Genomic DNA, 15,889 nt, shown 5'->3' with positions numbered 1-15,889 from the left:
TGGGTAGCTGTTTTATTCTGAGGCGAAGCTGTCAGCTGCGTTGCTGGTCAGAGTTTATTAAAATGTTTCTGAGACCATGTGATTAAGTGCTCAGAATAACTGCACCCCAGGCTGGCTCCGTGGCACCTCCAGGGCGCAGAAAAGAAGCCTAAGACAGGACTACAGCTGAGCAACCACTGTTACTGTTTGACTGCCCTCCCCATGCACTGAAATTAGCAATGTGCAGATCTAATAACATATTCCAATTGTGCGTTAGACTGCTTATAATGTAAAACTCTCACTGGTTGCTTAGCTGGAGACTGCTTGCTTGTAGCTTCTGCTCAGCAATGAGCTCAGCATAGCCAAGACAAAGCACACAATTTGCAAGGCACCAGAAATGAAGGCATAGGGCACCAGTGACCATGCGTGCCATAGTGCCCCACAGCAGAGCACCCACCACGCTATGACTCTGGACAGTGAAGTTCCCTTCCCATATCACCTTGATCCCTGCTTGTTCACCCTCTTTTGGTTTTCTCCATAGAGGAGGGTTTCAAAGGTGTATGGCACATCCCCTGGGAATCAACAGGAGATGCAGGGTGCATCTAGACATGCATTTACTAAAGATGTTTTCTGTTGCTTGTTGGTCTGCTGCAATCCCATTTTAACGACTTCATTCCTAGTCTGGGAAACCTGTAATATTGCAGGGCTTGCATGAATGATAAGTGCTGGTGAGCTGTAGCTTGATTTGTTACAGAATAGTTATGTGTTCAATAATTTACAAATGGATTTAAGCATGTCTGTCATAACTCACAAAATGAAATTTTATATCAGTTTTGATATTGTAGTGCACCATATAAATATAGGTATGTCCAAGTTTGCAATTATACAGCCGGTAACTCCTTACAAGCAGTAGACTTGGGTGACATGATGCTAATGTGAAGGTAAACAGGAATATCAGTGAGTGAGGTAGATGCTATCTGGAATATTGGAATTACGGATTTTAATTACAGCACTCTCTTCCTACTCAGATGAGGCAGTAAGAACAATTATATGTTGTAGCCTTCATTTTACTTATTAGCTGCACTCTCTTATTTTTAAGATCTGGAAAGCCTACAAGCAAACCAAGAAAATCTGGACTTAAAGATGTAAAGTTACACAGAGTTTCATTGTTATAATTCATTCAGACCAAATGACTGCACTAAAATCATGAGAGGAAGACAGAAACAAAATTCAATAACAAAGCATATACCTAGCTTTGTTTTTGTTAATAGGAACTGCAGCTGTAGGCAATGAGTTTTGATTTCTCTTTGCATTCCTTTATTAATCTTTAGCATTTCTTTGGATTTTCCTAAAAGCATCTCTTCGCCTATGAACAATACATTACTTGGAGAGTTGTAAAGGGATTTGAATGGTAAAGTTTTCTACTTTGAAACCTGCCTCAAGGAAAGGCCCTAGAGATTGACAGCACTGAATACTAGCTACAAGTAGAAAGACACGGTTCAGTGCTACTTGCATCCCCTTTAGGGATGTTCTTCAAGTTTCATTCTAAGGAGGAGGAAGGACTGGTGAGCAGAAATCCTCTGGTGGAGCAACAGGCAGATTTTCCACTATGTCCTCTAAGGTAATGATGGAAGAAGAAAGTGATCTTGAACATTTCTTTTACTCTTTTCTACCTCTGTGATCTAGTTAAAAGTATATGATGCCATTCACATCACAGGACAAATACTCCACAGCTCTTTTTTCCAGGCTACAAGACTTTCTTTCTTCAACCACACTTTGTACAAAACTGAAAAATGACATATTTAAAGAGCTCTGGGATAGCACATGGTGCTATTAATAAAAGAAGGGGACAGGTTTCACATTATACATGCAACATATCTGCTAGCTTCAAGTACAGTCATTACATTCTGCACATTATTTGGTCATCATGGTAGTTGACAGCCTGACCAATACTAAAATGCTTTTAAAGTCTCTCTGCTGTGTAGCTAGAGTACCATCAGGATACCAAATCAATTTAGCAAATAAGAAATAGGGTGGGAGTTTGCCTATGGCTTCTAACATTTATCAAAACATCACATGCAGATGTGATTCTTTACTTTTGACTCCAAGTGATCTTTTACACTGATCAAAAAGACAAAGTTCAGATCATCTTCTAACAGAAAGTTTGTTTTGGATTTAGTGGTTCAAAGGGTGTTCCCAGAGCTAATAAGCCCATTATTTACCCCTGTCTTTTTTTTTTTTTTTTTTTTTTGCTTTTTACAGGTACTGGATACTTTTTATTATGTATAAAGCATAATGCTTTGACCTACTGCTCAATTAACACTCCATCAATGAGAACTTAACTTATGCTAATATGTAAAGAACACAGACTCTACACTCAAGCTTTCCAGAAGTATTGCAGCCAACAGTGGAGCAAGAAGAGAAATAAAATAATAAAACTTGGATAAAGTCACAAGTCTGGGTCGCATAAAAACTTTACCCTATTTTGGTAAATACTCTCATCCCACTGAAAAATAAAAACCTGAATGATTAAACTGATTGATTAATTATCATTTGGGGGGGGGAGAGAAATTGTTTTAAAATTGTTTTAAAAGTGTGTGATGATTCTTTATAAGCCTGAGAACTGATCAGTAAGATGGGTTTGAAAAGCATAGAAAAAAAAACAAACAACAATTTAACAGATCCATGTGAGGTTTGCCCTCTAATATAAAGATTACACAAGAGCTCTCAGGGATGATTCACAATTCCACTGGCATATAGTCTAGCCCTGTGCCTTAAAGGTGACACCTTTTCTAACTAATTTGAAATGTTAGCCACTTGGATGGTGCCGGCTAAAATTGGAGCCAGCGACCTTTCACCAAATGCCACAGTTCAGCCTCTGAGTAGGGCAGTGGGTAGTGCTGCAGTGGAGCTGAAGGCAGACATTGTGACATACCGACCCTCCTGCTCCACATTGATGTGCAGGGTGAGTACTGGAAAGGGGGCTGTGGAAAGAGATTACTAAATAGTTCTCCCCACTGGTGGCTACATGGAAGTACTGTTTAAATATCCTACAGACTTTTTTAATACAGATAGAAAAAAACCCACCTATCTCACAATATGAAAATGATAACTATAAAAACCAGGCAAAACCAGAACACTGGAAACTGACCTAGTAAACAAGGGCAGTATTGCCTTTCCTTCTATAACATTTACCTACTGCCAGTATGATGTCTTAAGAATAGATATATGCAACCCATGGATTCCTGAAGAGGTTGAAGGCAGAATGCAGCTGAGAAATTATTATAACTAGATGGCTGCTGTGGATGCTGTCTGTTAAGTTGTGTCAACAGACTAGTGAGGCACTGTAGTCCAAACTCATATAGAAAAAGCCAGAAAAAAAGCAGTAAGGACTTCCAACTATCCTCTGTTTAGCGTATTTAAATGAAAAATTGCAACCAACTATGGCTCTAGGGATAGGTTGAATTGAAAACTTAAGGATCTAAAAGAGTTGTGCATGACAACAGCCAGGCACTTTCATCCAGGAGCAGCATCCAGAACCTCAGAGAGGCTTAGAGTCCATCTCAGCATGCTGCCTGCTGTAGCTGATTTAGTGAGCTTGGAGTCTTTTAAAGTGCTATGGGGCATGCTATGGGGCATGTGCCAGAGCCAGCAAGTAAGGAAATGCTCGAGATGACAGGATCATGCAATTCCTGTGGGAAGTGTTTCAGCATGCAAGATAGGAATCTCTGGTCACTCCTAACACCTTCACTCCTCATCAAAACTGAGACTTGCTGTTTCTTTTGAAATCACAATGAAAAGACAAAACAGCTGCAAGAATTGCTCTTTTTTTTTTTTTTCTCTTTTACAAAAGCAAGAGCACATGCATATCTCAGCTGTAGGCTGCTCACACGAACAGGCAGAGGAAGCAGCGTCGGTCCTAGCACAAGAAAGAGTAGCCTGTGAAGACAAACCCGGGCCACAGGAGGTCCCCAGCCCACGGCTCTCCTTCTCGCTGCCTGGTCGCACCGAAGTCCTCTCCCACATCATGGTACAGGGCTCATAGGTCGGGGTAGTAAACTTCCTCCTTCCAGGCTGGCCCCCTGACTGGCAACAAGGGCACCTTGCTGGGAGATGTGTGTTTGAGCCTTGTCCCAGAAGAGAAATAATCAGAAATTAGACAACATAACGCATGGTCGTTGCTTGTGGGGTGCCTGATTTTGCAGGTGCTTATCAGGCTAAGTATGTAAGCCATGATCTGCTCATTCTCCAGAGCAGAGTTTGTCCTGCAGAGGAGCCAGATCCTCTGCAGGGCCAGACTGGGGCCCTGAAGGTATAAAAAGCAAGAGCACAGACAACAAAAGCTCAGTGGAGATTTCCAGCACTGTTCCAGTCCTTTAAGGGCTCAGGTACCTGAAAGCCCTGTCTTCACTAACAACAAAGCCTTATCAGAAACGGCATTTTCAGCAGAAACTAGGCGATTCAGTCCCTGACAGAAATGTCATGTCTTCTATCACTTTGGAGAAGAGATTCATGTTTGCACCCATCCAAGGTTTACCAATATGTCTCCAAATGCCCCAAATGCAACCTGCATCAGAACACGGGCCCCCAGATTTTTTTGTGTGAGCCCTCATAGAGCATGCCTTTGCACCATGGCCTTAGGTGTCCGTCTCTCCCTCCCCGCCCCCCCTTGTCTTCTTGTTTTACCAGAAGAACTCAGCTCATACAGGCTATCTGCACTGATGTATGGAAAATCCTTAGACAGGCAGGTTTATAGCTCATGGGCTCCTAGGCTGTGGCTTGAGTGAATGTTCAGTGGCAGTCTACCCAACAGCAACATCCACATGTTCCTTAGTTTGAGTTTGGCAGTGAGAAATGTCAAAGATTTTAAGATTCGGACAGATCAAAAAAACTTGTGGGTCTTAAACTGTGCCCAGACAGGCGGACAGCCCATCTAACCCCCAAGCACTAATATCGTGTTCCCAGCAGCATGCTCTGAATCAGCATATTAAATGTCAGTATACTTTGTGGGGATCTTCACAACTTACTTTTGCTTGCGCAGCAGAAGCCTTTTTCATAGTAATGCACACTCCCAAAATAACACAAAGAACACCTGGTGGGGGTTGCTAGCAACACACAGGTTCATTTTTTTATCAGGCAAACAGGTTAATTTCTGGCGTATCTTTGCCAAAATTAATTATAATAGTAATAATCTTAGCCATCTTATCACAACAGAATGGTACCAAGCTGTCTATACATGCTCCTTATCCAATTCAAAATCCACCTCCAAAATAGAATTTTCTTTCCTTGTGTAACTGGATCTGACAGAGTGCCAACTGGCAATATTAACAGAATGTGTCAGAATTAACATACACTAATGTATGTGTTTCACAAATGTTAATTTTTGGTCAGAATAAGCCCAGACTGAAGTACAGTGAATAACTTCTGGGGCCCAGAAACAACGTGTGAAGGCATACACATTAGCATTTGTATTTATTGCCAAAGAACTAAAGACTGGTCTAGGAAAGTTCACTCACTGTAAGAGGCTGTGGAGTCTTCCCCCCAAGATTTTTAGAAGAGGACAGAGTCAGGTATTCTGGTGCTAGTCTGTAGCTTGTCTGAGAAAGCTGAACCTTGCCCTAGTTATTTAACACAGTATGTCCTGGTAGAACAGTGGCTTTTGTGTAATCACAAATGATAAATGAAAAAGCAAATGTATTTTTCCCTTGCTTTTATTTTTAATACAATCTTTTAATGCTTCTCATTGTACAATTCAATTGCACAAGATTTCACTTAAAAAAAAAAATCTTTTGAAAATATGGCTATGTTGCTACAGAGGTCAGACCATTCAGTCTTGCAGTACTGCAGTGTGTTCTTTGGTTCAGCTGTAAGGCATATCTTCCCCTCGGCACAGTGACACCAGCAAATTTTCTTTACTTAGCTGAATGCTTCTTGACTATTTCAAGGTACTCCTTCACATCATCAGGAGATCCCAAGACAATAGGCACTCTTTGGTGGATATCCTCAGGCACTATATCTAGTATTGCTTGTTGCCCAGTTGTTGCTATTCCCCCAGCCTTCTCAATAACAAAAGCCATAGGATTGCATTCATAGAGCAGTCTCAGCTAGAAAACAAAAATCAAAATGGCAAAGGTCAACCCAGCAATGCTGAGAATCATGAAATGTAAATGTGTTTAGTGTTTGATTTAAAACCGATCAACACTGAAAGTACTCCATATTTTATATAAACTTTGACTCAAGAATGAAATTTGGTGGACTTTTCTTTCAAACAAAACACAGTAACTGCTGGATTTGCCCAAACTGAGTGCTTTCTCCATAGCTCATGTTTGCGTTGTGCTCTTTACACATAGATAAAGCTTGTATGTAAGACACAACCCTTAACAAGGCAGCAGACCACATAGGCCTGTGTGAAAGAAAGAAAAACACTGGTTCTGAGTGTGTCATTAGGTCTCTCTAATGAATAACTGCATCTTATCTGCAACCTGAAGCAATAATTTACAGACAATTACAAAACAGATGAAAGGTCTTTGCTGAATAAACAGTCCCCTTGTCAGCCTGTAACTGTGTTTATCTTCCCTGACTGACTGTCATCCTGGCAGAGGCAGCCAGGCATCGTTCCTCCAGATGAGGCAGTGTTACTAAGTACAAGATGCAGATGGTTTTCTCTTTGACACAGCTTCTTGTAACGGACTCACTAAATTTAGGCTTCTTACATACTAGCTTGTAATAGGAGTCTCAGGGTAATGTGGGTGGTTTACTTTGCTTTGTAATGTTTTGCTTGGTTGGGACCAGCATGGTTTGGGCTAAGATGGTACAGAGAAGCCTGTCTGAGCAGCATACCTCTTGGTATGCTCCATAATCTGAATGGATTTGGGGTTAAAGAGAAGTCAGCTGAAACAGGTTAGTTAGCCGAAACAGGTTAATAGCAACCCTAAAACTGACGTCTGACAATAGGTCGCTGTCACTCATGACAGCGTACAAGGAGTGGCCATACCCACACACCAGAGGTGCAAGGTACCAAGTTATAAAGCTCATGTTCTGCAGTCAAAATACTGATCTATGGTAGTGAAATATCTAGACAATGTAACATTTTCTGTAATTGGGCTTATTCAGATTTACCTTTCCTTTGGGACTTTTGGAGTTTGCAGGATACAGAAAGATTCCTCCATACACCAGTGTGCGATGTACATCAGCCACCATAGATCCTATGTACCTCCCACCATATGGTGAACTGCCATCCTACAGAAAGATATTTAAATAAATGTAACTTTCAAGTACATCAGGTTAATATTTTTTTTTTCTTCATCCCTTTCTTAGTGGTCCTAACACTTAAGTTCTCCATATTGTGATTCATTGATAATATTCCGAGCAGTTTTGAAGAAAATTTCAATTTTCTCCTCATTTTCTAATTTGGAAAACACAAGAAAAAGGACTGACAGAAGATTTCAGGATAGATGAATAGTGGTGCCAACAACAGAAAATGCACACATGCTCTCCATCAGTGCTCTAACCCTTTGGAATATACTGCATTTCTAGTAGCAAAAAGATCCAGTGCTAGGAATTAATGGCTTTAAACTGCAACAGGGGAGGTTTAGACTGAACATGAGGAAAAAAATTTTCACAGGAAGAGTGGTCAGACAGTGGAATAGGCTGCCCAGGGATGTGGTGGAGTCACCATCCCTGGATGTGTTTAAGGGTCATTTAGATGAGATGCTGGGGGATATGGTGTAAGGGAGAACTCTCTAGAGTAGGGCTGATGGTTGGACTCGATGATCCCAAGGGTCTTTTCCAACCTGAATGATTCTGTGATTCTGTGAATTGATGTTGGGTTTTTTTGTTTTGTAGCAGTAAAAAAGATCAAGGACTAAAAGTAGTGATCTTTCCTACTTCTTCTACCCATTTTTGCCAGCATTTTTGGTAAGAAAAAGTTAATAGTTGACTACTGATATTATTTCTTTATTATACTGCAGAGAGTATGTTTTAATATCTAAATAAACAATACCTTAAAGCTGGCAAGATGCCAGATGAAAACACCAGTCTTTGTTCAAAGCAAGATCAGGAAGTCAAGAAGGGAACCAAAAACTTAAAAATAGCAAATGCTTACACTTCACTGTGAATGAATTAACTCCAGTGATGGCAGACGTAAGGCATGAGAACAGACGTGACTTTTATGGGCACTGCTTAGAGCTTCAGGCCTCCTGACACCAGCACCATGAAGCGAAACCTGAAACTACACTAGCTTTTCAAGTGAGAGGCCCCTTCAGGATCCAGCTTGTGTTAGCACAGAGCAATGACCCACTGCCATGTCCACTTGGGTCTCCAAATACTCAAATTCTACAGTGAGGAAGCAGCAATCTAAGACACATGCCAATCAAATTTCTTCATCACCAGATGAGACTTCCTCTCTAGCTGACTACCAAATGCCCAGTTTTGCCTCCAGCACCATTACTGAGGCCCCCAGACAGGAGGGAAGATTAAAGGGGGAAAAAAAAAAAAAAAAAAAAAAAAAAAAAAAAAAAAGAGGTGCAATGCCTTACTGAAGGATGGTGAAATATCTGGTCACATGAACTGTTGCTCTATCAGTCCTACACGAAGATACATTTTAAATACACAAGAAAGGAAAACAAGCTCTGAACAGTGCATGAGACAGTGATTGATCATAAAGTTGGAAATGATGAGTGTTTCTTGTCATCTGAAAGTTTGTCTGAAACAGGTTCTTTTACCTCAGGGAATTTCTTCTTTTTGAGATACTCTGTGACTGCAGAATCGAAGTATTTAGCATAGCCTTCATTAAGACTGTAGATATTTCCCTTCTTTTTGATTTTCACATCCCTATCCACCAAAATGAATTCTCCAATTGCCTAACAGTAAGAAAGAAAAACAATATGTGAATGTTAATTGCTCATTTATTTACAAACCAGGGCAAAACCCAATCATACACAAAATTTAGGAGAAATTTACTATTTCTGCCACTTTCTTTAACAACTCAGTAGCAAAAAAAAAAAAAAAAAAAAAAAAGTGGAATTTGCAGTTTAGATACAAAGCATTTTGTTTATCCATAAAACACAGACAGAGCATGCATCCCGGGGTCATGCAAGCTTCTTCATACTACCATTGCCAGCGCTCTATCACTTTTTCATGCCAAAAAATGCTGTTTCCTGTAGATTTATTTAGCTCTCCACTCTTTTGCTAGACTTACAATGAAAGTACAGCTCTGACGAGTTTGGAACTGAGAGTGCTGGTTGAAGCAATGCATAAACATGTTCAAATACTGTTGATACTCCAGTTCATCTTAGCTTGGGCTAACTGGATGCCTGGAATCAAGAGAGCCAATCTCTGTAAGGAGGGGCTGGTCTGTTTAGTTTTCACTAAATTAAATTTCCAAGTTAGTGCTAAAAATAAACAAAATAACATGTGTGCTCAAAGTTAAATCTGCTATCTAAATATAGACAAAAATGCATGCAGCTATTTAAGATGTTACTTATAGGGAGCACACATATTTCCTGCTGCTTGATGACTACAACTTCTAAAAATTTAACACTGGCAAGTGGCACAGCCTGACTAACTGATAACAAAAAAAGGGTCACTAAAAGAAAACTACTTTCTGCTATGATCAATACGAGTTTTATTTTAAAACTCATATGGCCAACGCATGCTAGAACGTCAAACGCACCCACACACATCACTTACTCTTTTACACATCATGGTGGGATCTGAAAACACAGAATAAGGTTAAATATTTCTGCTTCTCTGGTTTACTAAGGTCCTATCATTAAGGAAAAGAAAAGTCTTAAAGGGCATTCTGCATTGCAGAAAACAGCTCATTTTAACTATCACATGATTTGGCAATTTGGCACATGCTGTGTATTTTTTTCACTGACTCGGCTGTCTACACATTGTGAAATCACACAGCACTGCTGCAGTGGGCAGACAGAATGTAAAAATCTCTTGACCTTATTGCCAATCAGTTATATAGTGTATTTCATTTATCCACGTTAGCTTGAAAATCACTCCTTTGTTTGATTTTTCTGGGTACAAACAGTGCTTTGGGACAGTGTCTTGTTATCCCTAACAAAGAAACAAAAGACATTCTCACCGGATCCAGCATGAAACAGTTGACACCTCCAGCAGAAGTGGCCAGTACCAACATTGTGGCACTCCCATAGAGAGCATAACCTGCTGCCACAAGATTACGTCCAGGTTGTAAAGCATCTTTACCAGAAGGTTCATCAGGGGACATCTAGAATAAGAAGGAACATAGTCAAATTTGTTTTGTTTCTGTAGCTGGTACATAACTGGACTCCCTGTGAAAGCAACAGTCTTCTACTCCATATCCATGCATGAGGTGGCATAGATGCTTCCATGATCCACAACTGAGATTCTTACTGGATGCACTAATACAAATTATATGGAGGAGACAAACACACTGATCTAGAAATGCTCTTGTATAAGCCTAGTTGGAATGCAGGAAACAGGAAAGGATTAAGGAGATAATAGAGAGCTGTGTACCTCCTTGTAGGTGATGATGAACACAGCCCAGAGGAAAACTCCAGGGCACAGTTGAAAAGCAAACTATGAAACATGACTCATGGCATTCACAGCTGATCAAAAGTACTTCGGATTATTTTGTTTTCTTTTGCTTCATACAAAAATGAAGTTGAAAATAGTTCTTTTGGCATGTATGACAACATACAAACGATTATTAAAATGGACAGCCAGGTGTGTTTTATCTGACACTTTTTTCCCCCATCTTGTGACATGTAAGTCTGGTATTTCAAGCTCCTTCAGACAAGGTTTTTGCCTTTCAGAGTGAATTAGACACTTCAAATGCACATGCCATGTTTCAGCTCAGGTTTGTGTTTGAAGCCTGTCCTCAGGCTAACAGGACTATTAGTACAGAGAACAACACAACTGAAAAGCACATTCCCCAGGTAGATGACAACCACGTGGTATTTGACTCAACACAAATATTAATGAAATCTAAGACATGATTTGTTTATAAAGGGTAGTTCCTTTAGCTGGCTAAATATCAGTCAGGGATAGACATACAGGTATCTAATTTTCTATGAGACTAATGCAAATCCCTCACAAATGTTTTATACAAGTGTCTGTAAAATAGTAGATTTAACTTAAAGCTGGTTCTGAAAGTCTCTTTCACAAATAAGTTTAGTTACATTTTATTAAGTCTTCACATGCAATTATAATTCCTCAAAAGGTGCACAACGATAGCTTTTCCTGTCCTACATGAAAGCATTTTACCTTTCTATAGATGGCAAAGATGGTCCCAATGGAAACAAGACAGTCAATGTTTGATGAGCCATCTAGAGGGTCTATGCAGACTATGTATTTGCCCTAGAAAGTATAAAAGAGGGAACAAATAGTTTAGTGACATTATTTACCCACTTCCCCCAAATAAAAGTACCTCAGTAGGTAAATTTTCTTACAGACTTTCAAAGCATTATAAACTTTTATATATTATGTAGGAAGTGAATTCAAATGTTAGAAATGCTTTGGCCCAGATTTCATTCTTGATTACAACTGTGTGATCTGTGCCACAGCAGAAGTTGGGGAATCTTTAAATTAAGTAACAGATGATGACATGGGAAAGGTGAAGTTTTCCTACACAATTTTAAATTAAAAAATACATATATATATATATATATATATATATATATAATTATTAGTTTAGCTTCATCTACTTAATTAAGGCTGAACATGTAATATCTATCATTTAGGTTACACTTTCTTGTCTCTAACAAAATGGCTTTCTGAATTATAAGGAAAAAAACAAATTTAAAAGATCAACACTTTTCATGCAGAGGTAAAATTAGAGACACTAATAAGGCCTTTAACACCTGACATTCATAAACTATACATTTCACTTTATCTGTGCTCTGAATGGACAGATGGTCAGAAATTACCTTATCCAGTCTGTGGTCTTATCCTGGTTTTTGGGTTTTTCCCCACCCAGAAAAAGAATGGTTCCTGCCTATTGTTGTATTGAGGATTCCTGTAGGTACAGGAAATTGACAGTACTGGGAAAACAGCTGAATCAACTGTACCTTTTAAATAGCTTGGTTTCCCCTTATGTTATCTAGAGTCATTTTAACTTTTAATGACAGTGTTTATTCACTTTTTGTTTGATTTCACCCTACATGCCAGAAACTTATTTAAGTCAAGCAGTACTCTACTCTGCAGGTAGGAATTATGGGTAGGAATTCTGATAAAAACACTATATTAGCTCACATTTACTTTAGAAAAGTATCCCATCCATGAGCCTCCCCCGGTGATCTTTGATGACCTAAAACTATAACTGCTTTGACAAAGCAAACATTATTATATTTTCTGAATTATGTTTTATTTGTTTGGTTTTGCTAAATTTTTATACAGATTTTTATATGATCGCACCAATATATTAACTAGGAAAAAGGAACAATCACTCAAAAAGTGCATGCAGACTTGTGAATATAAATAATAATAAGTAATAAATAGTAAAAATTATTTTCATTTCATTGTTGCTAAACCTTTCATGGGCTTCAAGGACAATTTACATGAACTCAAAAATTTGAGATTTGGTCTGCACAGAACAGGTCTTCAGTGTCCTCCTGAGAAAGCTACTTTACAAAAGGGCTTGACTGACTCAGAGCATAGTTCCAGAGATCAGATGGGATAAACAAGAAATTAGTTTCCTTCACAATTAGGAGAAGATGGGAAAGACAGAAGGTGGGGAGGAACAATAGAGGAAAAAACCAGCAAAAACCAAGCATCAGTCTCAAGAGCAGAAATAACACAAAGGACAAATGTTGACTGACACTCGACCCTTCACCCGACCCTTACCCCTTCATTTACCAGTATAGAAAAGTGTATGTTTTCTGAAATTTTTCACTCAGTTTCAGTTTCTCAGATCTGAGGCAATACACCTGTAAAGGCTGGTCTGAAATCAAGCAGGGAGAACTTTTGAAGCTACTAACCTGTTTTTCAGCTTCCACTATCACAGCATCTTTATTTTCTTCTGACACGATAACACATGTGCTGAAGGATGACTTGAGCATGTTAATCACCAGGTCATTGGACAGGATGTCCAACTTCTTTACTTGATCTCCTGTCACATTGGTAGACCCAGCAATTCCATAGCTAGAGCAATGTCAGGAGAGAGCAGTTCATGAGAACAGGGCATATATCTTCCGAAGTGCCCTGTTTCTGGCCACCTTGTGCTTGTAAAGCATCTTGTAAGACAAACAGCACTTTTGGATGATATCTCAGCTCTCTTAAACCTGTTTTTTATTTACTGTCCAGTGGATTCTTGGTGAGACCTGCTAATATTAGATGTGGTGGCAAATCTAGAAGACACTGAATGTGAGGAACACAAAACGGAATCACTTTTCAGTGGTCCTTAAACTATAGGCAAATATAGCCAGAGCAGACTGTGAAGGCTGAATTACAATAATTTTGTTATTTAATCAGCTCTTAACTTTAAGACCTGAATACTGACCTGAATCCTAGGTTCTAGTATTACAGCTGCATACCATAAAAGCTGAGACTTCATTAGAAACTCATACCTAAAAAGTAACAATGACTCTAAGAACACTAGTTACACTATAACTTCTGTATGTAATTTGCTACTGGTTAGCAACGCGATATACAAATTGCAGTAAAAACACTTTGCTCACAGGTAAATCAACATTTTTATGGTTCAGTGTTTTAAGTTTTGGCTTTAGGCAGTAAACATCTTGGGAATAAAAGAAATATAAATACAAAACAGGAATAAAACCCTGTGAGCTAATCAGAATCAAACCACTGCCATCAGGAAGTACCAGGAGACTTTGCGATAGGTGATTTCGAAAACATGCAAAACAGAGAGGGGAAGTTTAGCTCTTAGAAGAAGTCAAACAATAGCCAGCTCTGCACATATTCAGATGCCTCTTGCATGCTTCAACTACGATTCATTGATTAGGCTGAATACTGGTGTTTCAGGTTTTTTGCAACAATGCTGAACACACTACTTTAGGAACGTACTGCATTTCTTCAGTTTAATGCAGGAGACAAAGAAAAAGACTTGGCATAATTCTGTTTTTTTCTTTCTCCATGTTACAGTGGCCTGAACATTTTTCTGGAAGTGTGGAAGTGCTTTTAGAAAACAATGTACTTTGAACACTGCACTTGCAAACAGAGGCACAAGTCCTCGTCCTCAGAGCAATAACTCCATATGGCCAGCAGCTACAGCTCTCACACCTGTCTGTTGGGGACTTCTCAGGGGGGATGGCAGAGTGCCCTGAGCAGAGCCCGCAGCTGGGAAGGGAGTCGCCTCCCCAACTGTTCTGCACGTCCGCTGCTGGGAAGCACTGAGCATACAGCTGAGCCTGAGGATGACCCTCAGAAATGGGCCCCAGCAATCCCTACTTGTTCACATTCCCTGATAGCCAGGAAAATCCCACCACTGGTTATGAAATGCAGTCCCACAATGGAAGATGCACTGCTCAAGGAGGCTCACAAGTCTGATGCTGGCTACCCCCATCACTGGTGGAGAGTCAAATCCAATGTAGGGGACCATAAGGTAAAGGCTATCAGCACAGGTATGCAGCCTGTGGGCAGCTGTCCATGGATGTACATGCTTACATAAGGAATGGGATCTCAGGCTGTTGCAAATCACGTCACTGATGGAAATCCCTGATTTTTACTGATAGACACAGGAGGCACATGAAAGGCCTAGCACACAGTGATTAAAAAAGTACCACAGTTATATAAAGTCTGAAGTCAAAACAGAGAAAAATTGTTCAAGCATACAGGAAATGCTGGACTTTTTTTCTCTGTTGCAGTTTCTTCTATTTTATTAACTACAGTCACCACATTACACTTTGTAATAAATGTTACTCTGCATTGCCAAAGGTCTTTTGCTTTTTCTGTTTTCCACTACGTACATGGTTTGTAGAGGCATATTCATTTTCTGTTACATTTTTCATTAATGGAGCAGGCCGTGTCTAAAGCCCAGATCAGCACACAATTTGGCTTATCCACAATACATAAAACACTTCAGGGGATTAGTTACCTACAACCGGTTTCAGTTATTTAACATTTCAAGAGATCTAATTTCCTTCTGGTGCATCTCCAGAGCAACTCCCTGCTCACTATACCGCCGTTCCTAACCGGTGCCCTGTCTAAAAGTCTTAACCATCCAATACTTCACATAGAAACTCAAGTCGCCATCATGTGATATGAAGAAACCCCCACTGAATTTGGTTAAAAGCCTCATAACATAAAATGTTGCTTTGATCCTAATATACTGACTACAATGAGCAATAATTCAGCCATCGTTTGACAGGCTTTGTCTTTCAGTCTGTTTGTTTGGACTTCTGGTCCATGGCACACAAACCTGCTGAAGCTTTGCATGAAGGTCTACCAGCAGCAGACATCTGTCAAAGACTGCATGCCTTATATTATTAAAAAGTCAGAGGACCCATTTCACCTGAGAAAAGCAGGAGTCCAAGGTGCTAAAGGAGTGAGTTACAGCTCAGTGCTAGGGGAGGGGGTGTGGATGCAACCCCACTCACAGGCCTTTCGGGTGACACCCCCCACCCCCGCGGAGGCGGCAGGTGCCCTGGGCGCGCAGGGATGCATGGAGGCGCGGATGGTACCGGCGCTCCACCGCCCGCCACCCGGGACTCACAGGTTGGCGATGCCCGCCTTCCGGACGGCGGTGGAGATAGCTTTGATGGCCGTGCAGAGGGAGTTGAGGAGCTGCGTAAACTCCCCGGTGCCTTTCGCCCGCCTGCCTTCCTCCATCACGAAGCGGGTCATGGTGATGACATTGGTGTCGAAGGCGGAGCGGTCCGTCATGTTGGCGGCGACGAGAGAGTGGAGCCGCCGCCACCGCCGCCGCCGCCACTAGCCCGGACGGGGACGGGGAGTGGCC

At 40.4% G+C, this 15,889-nt stretch overlaps 1 protein-coding gene across 1 annotated transcript; it reads right to left on the bottom strand.

The window, feature by feature from the left end:
- Positions 1-5,345: 5,345 nt before the first annotated feature.
- LOC113490176 (fructose-1,6-bisphosphatase 1) lies at positions 5,346-15,876 on the bottom strand. The gene is made up of 7 exons (XM_026866466.1): positions 15,644-15,876; positions 12,951-13,113; positions 11,239-11,331; positions 10,076-10,219; positions 8,703-8,840; positions 7,099-7,218; positions 5,346-6,083 (listed from the first exon to the last, which is right to left on the bottom strand). The coding sequence occupies exons 1-7, from the start codon at positions 15,811-15,813 to the stop codon at positions 5,892-5,894; spliced, it is 1,020 nt and encodes a 339-aa protein (XP_026722267.1). The 5' UTR covers positions 15,814-15,876; the 3' UTR covers positions 5,346-5,891.
- Between the last annotated feature and the right edge of the window lie 13 nt (positions 15,877-15,889).

Source organism: Athene cunicularia (assembly GCF_003259725.1).
Source record: "Athene cunicularia isolate RWA chromosome Z unlocalized genomic scaffold, athCun1 chrZ_part2, whole genome shotgun sequence".
In the NCBI taxonomy this organism is placed as follows: domain Eukaryota; kingdom Metazoa; phylum Chordata; class Aves; order Strigiformes; family Strigidae; genus Athene; species Athene cunicularia.
This window is presented reverse-complemented; position numbering and strand designations above follow the sequence as displayed.

Excerpts from the sequence above, each read along its gene's own strand:
- LOC113490176 (XM_026866466.1), bottom strand. The coding sequence starts at position 15,813 with ATGACGGACCGCTCCGCCTTCGACACCAATGTCATCACCATGACCCGC. Across the intron at positions 10,220-11,238 it reads TCTTTGCCATCTATAGAAAG|ATGTCCCCTGATGAACCTTC; the intron begins GTAAAATGCTTT and ends TTCTTATTCTAG. Across the intron at positions 8,841-10,075 it reads ACTGTTTCATGCTGGATCCG|GCAATTGGAGAATTCATTTT; the intron begins GTGAGAATGTCT and ends TCTTACTGTTAG.